Source organism: Bison bison, unplaced genomic scaffold, assembly GCF_000754665.1.
Source record: "Bison bison bison isolate TAMUID 2011002044 unplaced genomic scaffold, Bison_UMD1.0 scf7180017864280, whole genome shotgun sequence".
Lineage (NCBI taxonomy): Eukaryota > Metazoa > Chordata > Mammalia > Artiodactyla > Bovidae > Bison > Bison bison.
Window position 1 is genome coordinate 5,176,848 of NW_011494852.1, and position 11,171 is coordinate 5,188,018.

An 11,171-nucleotide genomic window follows, 5' to 3' on the forward strand; every position below is an offset into this window, starting at 1 on the left:
TGAGAGTCCCTTGGACTGCAAGGAGATCCAACCAGTCCATTCTGAAGGAGATCAGCCGTGGGATTTCTTTGGAAGGAATGATGCTAAAGCTGAAACTGCAGTACTTTGGCCACCTCATGCGAAGAGTTGACTCATTGGAAAAGACTCTGATGCTGGGAGGGATTGGGGGCAGGAGGAGAAGGGGACGACAGAGGATGAGATGGCTGGATGGCATCACTGACTTGATGGACGTGAGTCTCAGTGAACTCCAGGAGTTGGTGATGGACAGGGAGGCCTGGCGTGCTGTGATTCATGGGGTCACAAAGAGTCAGACGCGACTGAGCGACTGATCTGATTTGTTCATCAGTTTATCTACTGGTATAATTTCTCCCAAGGCTTCCCTGGAGGCTCAGTGGTAAGGAATCCACCTACTGGTCTGGGAAGATCCCACATGCCAAGGAGTGACTGAAACCGTGCACCACAACTTCTGCAAGAGAAGCCACTGCAATGAGAAGCCCACACACCACAAGTAGAGGGTAGCCTTAGCTGAAGCCCAGCTTGCCGCAACTAGAGAAAGCCCATGTAGTAGTGAAGACCCAGCACAGTTAAGAATAAAAATAAATAAAAGTTATTAAAAAAAAAATCAGAACAAAACTGGACCCAAAGTATGGTGAAAATGGTTATCTCATGGAAAGGAGAACGGAGGAAAGCAGAAAGGCATTTCCTTCCTGAAATCAGAGGGAATATGAGGAACAGTAGCAAGAAATTGGAAGACATGTGAAACATCAGTCTCACATTACACATTAGTCTCTTGTCCAGATCTCAGGCTTCTTGGGGAGCCTTCCTAACAACATCTCAGATGTGCTGCCTGCCTTCTCACAGGTCAGGAGAGCGACATCTGCCATGGCGTTTCCCATGTGAGTCTCTATTACTCACCTGGGCACCATTCTTCTGTCTCCTTGCCCTTAACCATCCAGGGCTCCTTCCTCTGCTCCAATAAAGAGATCACGTCTGGCTTAAAATTGGCGAATCCTGCTCAAGAAAGAAAAAAAGGATCAAGTTATGTTGTGGGTGTCCCAGAATTAAAATCAGTCCACGATTATCACGAAAGAGGAGTAAGAAAATTAAGAGTATAAGGAAAGGGGGATGAAGATAAAGTTCAATGGAGCAGCTGATTTCTTTTTATTTCAGGTCCTGAATATTTATTTTTTAAGTTTGTTTTTCCTAGGCTGCATGCATTATTTTATTAATGTATTTTCTAATTGGATGATAATTGCTTTACAATGTTGTGTTGTTTTTTGCTGTACAACAACAAGAATCAGTCATAATTATATACATATATCCCCTCTCTCTTGAGCCTCCCTGCTCTCCCCATACCACCCCACTAGGTTGTCACAGAGCACCAGGCTGAGGTCCCTGTGTTATATAGCAGCTTTCCACTAGTTATCTGTTTTACACATGATAATGTATATAGGAGCAGCCAATTTCTAACTTCACAAGAGACAAAGCATTCTTTGGTAAGCACTTAGGAAGAATTGTTAATTCAGCTAAGCACTTAGGAAGGACTCACAAGAAATTGGGATTCCCTTGTGGCTCAGCTGGTAAAGAATCTACCTGCAATGTGGGAGATCTGGGTTCGATTCCTGGGTTGGGAAGATCCCCTGAGAAGGGAAAGGCTACCCACTCCAGTATTCTGGCCTGGAGAATTCCATGGATATATAGTCCATGGGGTCGCAAAGAGTCGAACACAACTGAGTGACTTTCACTTCTTCACTTCACAAGAAATTATTATAATAAATATAAAAATTTAAGACCAATTCTGAATTTTGGAGGACAAATCAACTTACCCAGTGAGATCAGGTTGTTATAATTCTCCAGCATTACATCTTGGTACAAATCCTTCTGAGCAGAGTGCAAGCATTCCCACTCTTTCCAAGAGAAGTAAATGACCACATCTTTGAACCTGAAATCCTGAAACCACAGATAAAAATACACAGAAATTAATGGGCCAAAATCTTTACAAGAAAATAAAAGAAAATTAAGAGAGCAATTCAATAGCTGTTTGGAAAAAAAGGACATGCTGGACCTTACAAAATGGTAAGTCAACAGCTCCATATCAAAACCAAACAGCTTAATCAAAAAATGGGCAAAAGACCTAAACACACATTTCTTCAAAGAAGACATACAGATGCGCAAAAAGCACATGAAAAGATGCTTCAACATCATTAATTATTAGAGAAATGCAAATCAAAACTACAGTGAGATATCACCTCACACCAGTCAGAATGGCCATCATTAAAAAGTCTATGAATAATGCATGCTACAGAGGGTGTGGAGAAAAAGGAACCTTCCTACACTACTGGTAGGAATGTGAATTGGTACAGCCACTATGGAAAACAGTTTGGAGGTTCCTTAAAAAACTAAAAACAGAGCTACCATATGATCCTGCAATCCCACTCCTGAGTATATGTTTGGAGAAAACCATAATTCAACAAGATACATATACCACAATATTCACTGCAGCACTACTGACAATAGCTAAGACAGAGAAGCAACCTAAATGTCCATCAACAGACGAATGGATAAAGAAGATGTGGTGTATTTATACAATGGGATATCACTCAGCCATAAAAAGGAATGAAACAACGCCATGTGCATGTTTTGGACATTCACCCAACATGGATGGACCCAGAGATTATCATACTAAGTGAAGTAAGCCAGACAGAGAACAACAAAGAAGATGTTATTGCTTATATGTGGAATCTAAAAAAAAAAATAATTATACAAATGAACTTATATACAAAACAGAAATAGACCCACAGACATAGAAAATAAACTTATGCTTACCAAAGGGGAAAGGTGGGAGGAGGGATAAATTAGAAGTTTGGGATTAACTATATAGGGCTTCCCTGGTGGCTCAGGCGGTAAAGAATCTGCCTGCAATGAGGGAGACCTAGGTTTGATCCCTGGGTTGGGAAGATCTCCTGGAGAAGGGAATGGCAGCCCACTCCAGTATTCTTGCCTGGAGAATTCCATGGACAGAGGATCCTGGTGAGCTACAGTCCATGGGGTCGCAAAGAGCTGGACACGACTAAGCTATTAACACACATACATACTACTACTATATATAACATATAACCAATAAGGATAGCACAGGGAACTATACACAACATTTTGTAATAACTTTTAAGGAAAAGAATCTGAAAAGATACATATATGTATAACTGAATAACTTTGCTGTACACTTGAAACTAACAACATTGTAAATTGACTATACTTCAATTAGAAAAAAAAGAAAAAAAACATGGACAGTTCAGTGTGGAAACAAGGGTAATCACAGTACACATTCTTGGTGTACACACCATTTGTTAAAAAAACTGAGATATAGTTGATGTATAATACTGTATGTTTCAGGTATATAACATGCTGATTCACAATTTTTAAAATTATTTTCCATTTACAATTATTATAAAATATTGGTTATAGTACCTGTGTCGTTCAAATCATTCTTAAACATGCCTGCAACTACAGATAAAACCTCTCTGGCATTATCCATTATTCCCAGCCAGGTCTGGGAATAAACAAAGTCTAGATAATCGGTGTTTCCCAATTAAATAAAACTGTACATGCAAGTACATAACACATGCTACGTTCGGCACACAACACTGTGACCATCTCCTTGAATTTACCCATTTAAGAAATTTGTTTAAAAGTCTGAATCATTCAAAGGTATCTTTAAAAACCTCTCTCTCTGAATATAGGATTTGAATATCGCTTATGTGATTTAATAATTTCTTAAGAACTCAGGCTCATAAATATACCAGAATATTTAATCCTAGTTGTTCTCCATGTCCACAAATACACATCATTTTTACTGGGTGTACAACCCCCCATCTTATGTATTCAGTGCTGTATTTTGCAGCACTAGCTTAGACAGTTCTCTAAAATTCTGTTGCAGTTGCAAGGGTCATTACTTCTTAATAATTTATACATCTGGTTGAATTGTTCCCGTAATTGAATTGTTCCTGTTACAGTAAACTGTCCCCAACTATACTCTCTTTGTTCCAGAACTCCCAGAACTAATGGAGTAAGATGCAGACTCACAAGATGAGACCCACGATGAGCAAACACTACACAAGTTCAAAATGGACCCACAGGTTCCGTGTGGACGATCACATAACTGCATACACAGAATCTATCATATGTCTATCATATTCTCAGTCCCCAAAAAAATCTCAGAGCCAAAAATATGAGCAAATACTAAGAATCCAAAAAATCAGTATCAATTACCTTCTTGTCTAATTGGAAACCCCTGGAAGAAGAAATGGCAACACACTCCAGTATTCTTGTGGGGAAACTCCCATGGAAGAGAAGCCTGGTGGACTACAGTCCATGGGGTCACAAAGAGTCAGAGATGAATGAGTGACTGGAAATGCATCCACTATAATTGGAAAACCCAAGTCTGCAACATGGAGTCGCACATAACCACTCACCTCCACTTCATCAAAGCACAGCTCTAACAAGAGAGGGACAACATTTCCAGCAAGGGTTGGTTTTCCCATTCCATCAGTACTCCTGGTGGAAGGATATACACTTATGGAATGCTAAATGGTTTCTGAATAAACAGTTAAACGTTTGTTGGAGAAGAGAGAGACACTTAGGGGACAGGAGCATCACTCATTGGAATTGGAAGAACTGGGGAACAAGTTCTTCGGAGAGGCTCAGAGAAGCAAGCAGTTCCAGGAAAAAGAAATCCACAGTTCAAATCTTCTAAAATAAAAAAGTGTTCTTGATGTAAGAGAGAGAAGAAACATCAATTCACATAAGCAATGGCTTTTAGGGTTATAAACCAGATCATTTATATCCTGGGTTCACCCAAGAGAAATACAAGTTAAGAAGGCAAAGGAGGAAGAGGCAAGAACAGCACTGAGTCACCAGACGGACCTCAGAGTCCACAAATGAAGTTTCCTCTCTCCTTCCCTGTTCCTATCTTCCTGCTTTTGGCAACCCAGTGTGTTCACACACAGACACAGAGTCCCTTTCTCTTTCTCCATCTGAGGGACAGTAACAAACCTTGGCTTTCCCTGAATTCCAGGGAATCCAACTGTACATAGTGTGTTCCAACTGTACATAATGTGTTCAGAAGAAATAACTTTTCCACCATGAGGAGCTCATCTGAACCCAGAAGAGCCTACTCTGATCTGCCCTGGGTAGACCCTTCATCTATCAGGAAGATGCTAAGCTCCTCAGGTGAGGAGCATCTTAGAGACATGAGGACATCCTCAGGCCCAGAGCACAGGACACTTAGGCAGGCCCAGCCCTGGACGGATTCCACAACAGAGGTCTCCAGCCTCCTCCATGCCTAAGACTCAAGTACTTCCTTGGCTTTGTGCCCATATCCCAGAACTAGGGCCCTGAGAACTCAATCTAGAACCTCTTTCCACAAAGACCCTGTCCAGAATCACCAATACTGGGCCAGACAACCAATATGCCTCAGCCTCAGCCAAGCTCAACTACCTGGATGCAGGCTTCCATGGCTTTTGTTGTTGTTCTGGTTGTTCAGTCACCATGTCCAACTCTCTGTGACCCTATGGACTGCAGCAGGCTCCCTTGTCTTTCACTGTCTCCTGGAGTTTGCTCAAATTCATGTCCATTGAGTAAGTACTGCTATCCAACCATCTCATCTTCTGCCATCCCATTCTCCTTTTGCCTTCAATCAGGGTCTTTTCCAATGACAGCTTTACATGAAACCATAATTTTCCGAATCCTCACGGTCTGTACATCCTGGTCCCCAGCCAAGATCATCCATGGCTTTCTTGCTTTTCATTCCTACCCCCAGCCCTACTGCTGACAGGCAGTGCTCACTGCATCTGAAGCACAATTGCTGTGCATTCAGCACGTTTAGTCCTGGTGTCTTATATGTATTAATCTTCAGGAAAAGCCCATGAATCTTTAGGTTAGTGAAGTTAGTAATGTACTCAAGTTTGCAGTAAGCAGTGGCACCGCTGGGCTTTAAATTTAGATTTCTCCAGCCCTCCAGATGATGCCCTTCCACTTCTGACCCTTGCACATGCAGCCAGGGATTTCCTGATCCTTTACAAGAACCTGAGCTGGACTCTGCACCTAGGGAAGCAGAAAACACTTGGTTTGCTCTGTTTATCACTGCAGAGCACAACACTATGAGGGGAAATCAAAGTAGAAAGGTAAGGGAGGAAAGAAGCAGTTCTGTAAACAGAATTCCTTTGAAATGAACTAACAGTGACTTATTTAAGTTGAGGGGTATGTGGAAAATTTCACAGAACATGTAAAAGATTAACTGGGACCCAGAAAAAGAACAGAACTCCAACAAATGAAAACAGACTGAGCAGCATTCCAAGAACAGTGAATGTGCTAAGTTGGAGGTAGAGAGGGAGATAAATTGCATCCTGTGTGTCTGAGGAACAGATAAGTTAATGGTGATAACTGGTGAGGGATTCTGGGAAAGAAGTAGACAGCCATGATGGTGGAGAAATCCAAAGGGGCCAGAAAAGAAAGGCCAAGGATGATGGTCATCTTTGCCAGGACTAAATATAGATATTTACTATAATAAATAAACAATAGTGTGAAAGAGCTGGGGTTTTATCCTGAAAGTAAAAGGGATTCACTGAATAAAGGAAGTGATACAGTTGGACTATTTTATTTTGGAGGAATAAACTAGAATTAGGGAGTCCAATGCACCCCACTCCAGTACTCTTGCCTGGAAAATCCATGGACAGAGGAGCCTGGTAGGCTGCAGTCCATGGGGTCGCTAAGAGTCGGATACCACTGAGTGACTTCACTTTCACTTTTCACTTTCATGCATTGGAGAAGGAAATGGCAACCCACTCCAGTGTTCTTGCCTGGAGAATCCCAGGGGTGGGGAAGTCTAGTGGGCTGCTGTCTATGGGGTCGCACAGAGTCGGACACGACTGAAGCGACTTAGCAGCAGCAGCAGCAGGGAGTCCAATCGAAGTTCCCCTGGTGGCTCAGTGGTAAAGAATCTGCCTGCAATACAGAAGACGTGGGTTTAATCCCTGGGTGGGGAAAATCCCCTAGAGAAGGGAATGGCTATCCACTCCAGTATTTTTTCTTGCCTGAAGAATGCTATGGTCAGAGCTGTAGTCAGACAGGTCAGAGCGTGGTGGGCTACAGTCCATGAGGTCAACAAAAGTCGGAACAACTGAACGACTAACACTTTCAGGGAGTTCAATTAGGTAAATGCACTACCCGTTCCCACAAAAGTTTTACCTGGCACACAGACAGTGGGGTGGGGTCGCAGGGCGTGAGAGCAAGGACCAGGAAAAGAGACAGATTCAATGGGCTCTGCCACCTCACTGATGTTGGGGAGACCAGGAAGTAAGAGTAGGGGACCTCCAGGTTGCCAGTGTAATGGCACATTCAGGTGAATTTCCATTATCAGCATATTCCCCAAAGCCTGCAGACTACATTATACAGAAGTTTTGAGGAAGTTCATGGTCAGAGAGCTAAGAAATGGCAGAAACGAAGGTAGGCTCTACCCTTTTATGCATTGCAATTATCGTTAATACAGAGAAAGGACAACAAGAACTCTAAGAGGAGGAAATAGAGGGAGAAATGGACAGTCAAAGGTTGAAGGGCAAAGGGAAGCTGGAGTTCCTTCCTCACCAAAATGTGCTGAGAACTGAGGGGGAAGATATGGTCCCTTTCTCAGACCTTAGGAAGGTTCTGACCAGAATGGAAATATGAAGACAAACTCAGTAAGTTTCCACAGGATTCAGAAGAAAAGTCAAAGACAAAGGAAGAAACAGATTTATCCAAGGGAAAAAAAAAAGAGTATTTCTTCTTCCTTTCTTTTTTGCTATTTACTCTTTAGAAAAGAAAATAATATTTCTAAAGAATATTTAGCTTAAATATTTCAATACTAAAGAAATATGTAGTTCTGAAAAGCAACTGGACAAAATTAATAATAATCATAAAAAAAATAGTTGTAACTCAGACACATTGAGGGGGAAAAACTCCCAAAGAGTCAGACATGCCTGAACACATACACACACAAGAATTTTACAGCCAATGTTCTGTAGTTATATCTCAAATCAGATACCTTAAAGATTAAACTGTTTAGACAAAAAGCACTTTAGAAAAATGAGTGACTTTTATATTTTTATATTAGAGAAGAGCTTCTGGCATGACATAAAACACTTTTTGAAAACACACAAAAAATAGATTAACTGTGAAAAAATACTTCTAAAATAATCTATAAATGACAGAGTAGTTCTGAAAAGAACTTTGCTTAATGTATGCTTAATATGCTTAATGTATAAACTGACAAATGGGCAAGAGAAATCAGTAGGCAATTTAGAAATTCCAACTGTACCATTTATTAACTGTAATTCTGGAGCAACTGACTCAACAGAATCTATTTTCTCATCTGTCAACTTAGAATAATACCAAATTTCATCAAATCTGATATGCCACTGTTTGTAAAGCCCCCATTACTTTAAATACCAGGAAAGAAATAAATGTCATCAATTAAACTATAACTTGCCAGAAACTGAAAAACCCATCCTGGTTTCAAAGAAGTTAAAATGTGGAGGGGGAAAAAAAAAAATCACAGAATTTACATTCATACCTGACTGACAGGGTTGTTATGTGTATCCAACAAGATAACATATCAAGAACTTTAAGCTACAAGTGGCTTAAAGTGAACACCCAATAAGTTAAATTGCTTCTATTAGTATTTTGATCCCATTCTGAAAACAAAATTACACACCCACACATATGTGCAGATAAAATAATTTTAAAATATTAATAATGATTACATCTAGATGGTAGGACCATGGGCATTAAACTTTAATAACTTAATCAAATTTTGGAAATTTTTGCAAGAAACCTGTATTACTTTTGAAGAAGGAAATGGCAACCCACTCCAGTACTCTTGACTGGAAAATCCCATGGATGGAGGAGCCCGGCAGGTCCATGGGGTCACAAAGAGTCAGACACAGCTAAGTGACTTCACTTATTGTATTACTTTAATCATCACAATTAGGTTATTTATATTTGGGTGGGGATGGAGAAATGTCAAGATCTGAAAGGGGCTGGCAGGCATTCCATGCTGTTAGAAATTTGGAAGCAAACAGGCTACAGTGAACCTGGACCCCTAAAATTTCTTTCACAAGACAGAAATTAGTAAGATTTAAGTAACTCATTCTGTTCTTCCACTTCCCTACCAAATCACCAAGCACATTCTCTCAAGACTGTTATGTTGTTGCTGTTTAGTCGCTCAGTCTTGTCTGACTCTTTCGTGACTCCATGGACTGCAGCCCACCAGGCTCCTCTGTCCGTGGGATTTCCCAGGCAAGAATACTGGAGTGGGTTGGCATTTCCTTCTCCAGAGGATCCCAGACCCAGGGATTGAACCCATGTTTCCTGCATTGGTAGGTGAATTCTTTACCACTGAGCCATCAGGTAAGCCCCCAAGATTGTTACAACACTGAACAAAATCCAGGGAAATGGAAATTCCAGATGAGAATACATGCATAGCAGATAGCCCAGGTTTAACCATCAGTGGTTTCCTTCTCTCTTCCCCTTTCTCCAAATCACTACTGTTAATCCCCTGGATGAAGTGAAGTAAAGCGAAAGCCGCTCAGTTGTGTCCAACTCTTTGTGACTCCACGGAATTCTCCAGGCCAGAATACTGCAGTGGGTAGCCTTTCCATTCTACAGGGGATTTTCCCATAGAATCCTGAAATGATAGTGTCCTGAAAACCAACAAGTCGCCCTTTCCAAGAAGAGAATAGCAAACAACTTACCTCCTCCACCATGACTTTTGATGCACAGCAACTCTTTTCTTCTCCTCTTCTGGATTCTTAGAGAAGGAAAAAAATAGAAAATGGTTAAGAAACTATGAGACTGCAGGTCCTACCTGGAGCCTGGGGGAGGCCAAGGCAGAACAAATCCCTGCTCCACCCCAGGCACTGAGAGGGAGCCCAAAGCCAAAGAGGCCAGCTACCTCTCTCACCATCAAAAAGAAGAGCAGACAACCTTAGGGGCCCAGATGGGAGTCCTGGGAAAGACTCCCAGACTGTGGCCTCCTTCTTTCACAAGAGCCTGGCTTTGGGTACTTCCAGACCCAAATTGAGCCCAGATCTGTGATGCAAAGAAACCGGATCCACCTGCTGGAGTCCCACGTTTCTGTCCTCTAGGCTGGGGGCACGTTGACTGGGCCTTGGCGGCCACGAGGTGAAAAACAGATAAGTGGAAGTAGGAAGAGTCCCAAGCCAAAGCTCTAGAAACCCCGTGCAAGCGTGCTAAGTCGCTTTAGTCGTGTCTGACTCTTTCCGACTCCATGGGCTGTAGCCCACCAGGATCCTCTGTCCACGGGATTCTCCAGGCAAGAATACCGGAGTGGCCCGCCATGCCCTCCTACAGGGGATCTTCCCGACCTAGGGACCGAACCCGCGTCTCTTACATCTCCTGCATTGGCAGGTGGGCTCTTTATCACTAGCACCACCTGGAAAGCACCCTAGAAACCCCCGACACCACCATGAACGGCCCCAGGAGAACGCCATTCGCTGCGCTGGAGAGCGAGCGGCTGCAGTTGTGTCAGTTCTTGGGCCGAAGAGTGCAATGGGAGCGCGATCCCGGGCTGAGGCAGGCGCCCAGGACCCACCCACCCGCGGACCCCATTCAACACCTGCCAAAAATGTACAAAAAGGGCGCCATTCCCAGCTCCAGCCCTAAAGGCAGAGTCGGCGACGTGGCCATATTGGGGGTGCGCGCGCATCCACCCACACACCTACCCACACAACCACGCACAGAGCCACAGAGTCCAACTTCGACAGGATACCCACCACAACCCCGCTAGATACTGGCTGCCTAGCACCGGACGTCTGGAGCATAAACCACTTCCAGGGAGCATCTCATGGGCTTTCTTTCCCCAGGCAGGCAGCCACACAGCTGCGACACTCCTGACCTTCAGACATTCGACCCCGAGCCAGCCTGAAGCCACACCCACCCGCGCTGGCGCTCGGCCGACACCTCCCACCCCTAAGTGTGGACAGGCAGCCTGGATGCCACCCCCTCCCCGTCAGGCTTTATTTTTCAAGCGCGGGCACGTTGCTTGGACATGCCCGACAGCGACCCATATTTAAAACTCCTGACAAACCCCAGACCTGCCCCGGGGCCCCTCACCGTTT

At 43.1% G+C, this 11,171-nt stretch overlaps 1 protein-coding gene across 2 annotated transcripts in view; it reads right to left on the bottom strand.

Annotated features, from left to right (window-relative positions):
* The window catches only part of LOC104995285 (zinc finger protein 565-like), a 16,583-nt gene that overhangs the window by 4,813 nt on the left and 599 nt on the right, over positions 1 to 11,171 (bottom strand). Inside the window, exons 1-4 of one of the 2 annotated variants that reach the window (XM_010849107.1) lie at positions 10,827 to 10,960; positions 9,786 to 9,841; positions 1,827 to 1,950; positions 916 to 1,011 (exon numbers count right to left, since the gene is read on the bottom strand). In XM_010849107.1, the coding sequence (XP_010847409.1) occupies positions 916 to 1,011; positions 1,827 to 1,950; positions 9,786 to 9,797 (232 nt within the window). In that variant the 5' untranslated portion in view covers positions 9,798 to 9,841; positions 10,827 to 10,960. Of the gene's footprint in view, positions 1 to 915; positions 1,012 to 1,826; positions 1,951 to 9,785; positions 9,842 to 10,826; positions 10,961 to 11,171 lie in introns of those variants that run through there. The other variant, XM_010849106.1, reaches the window with a different exon arrangement.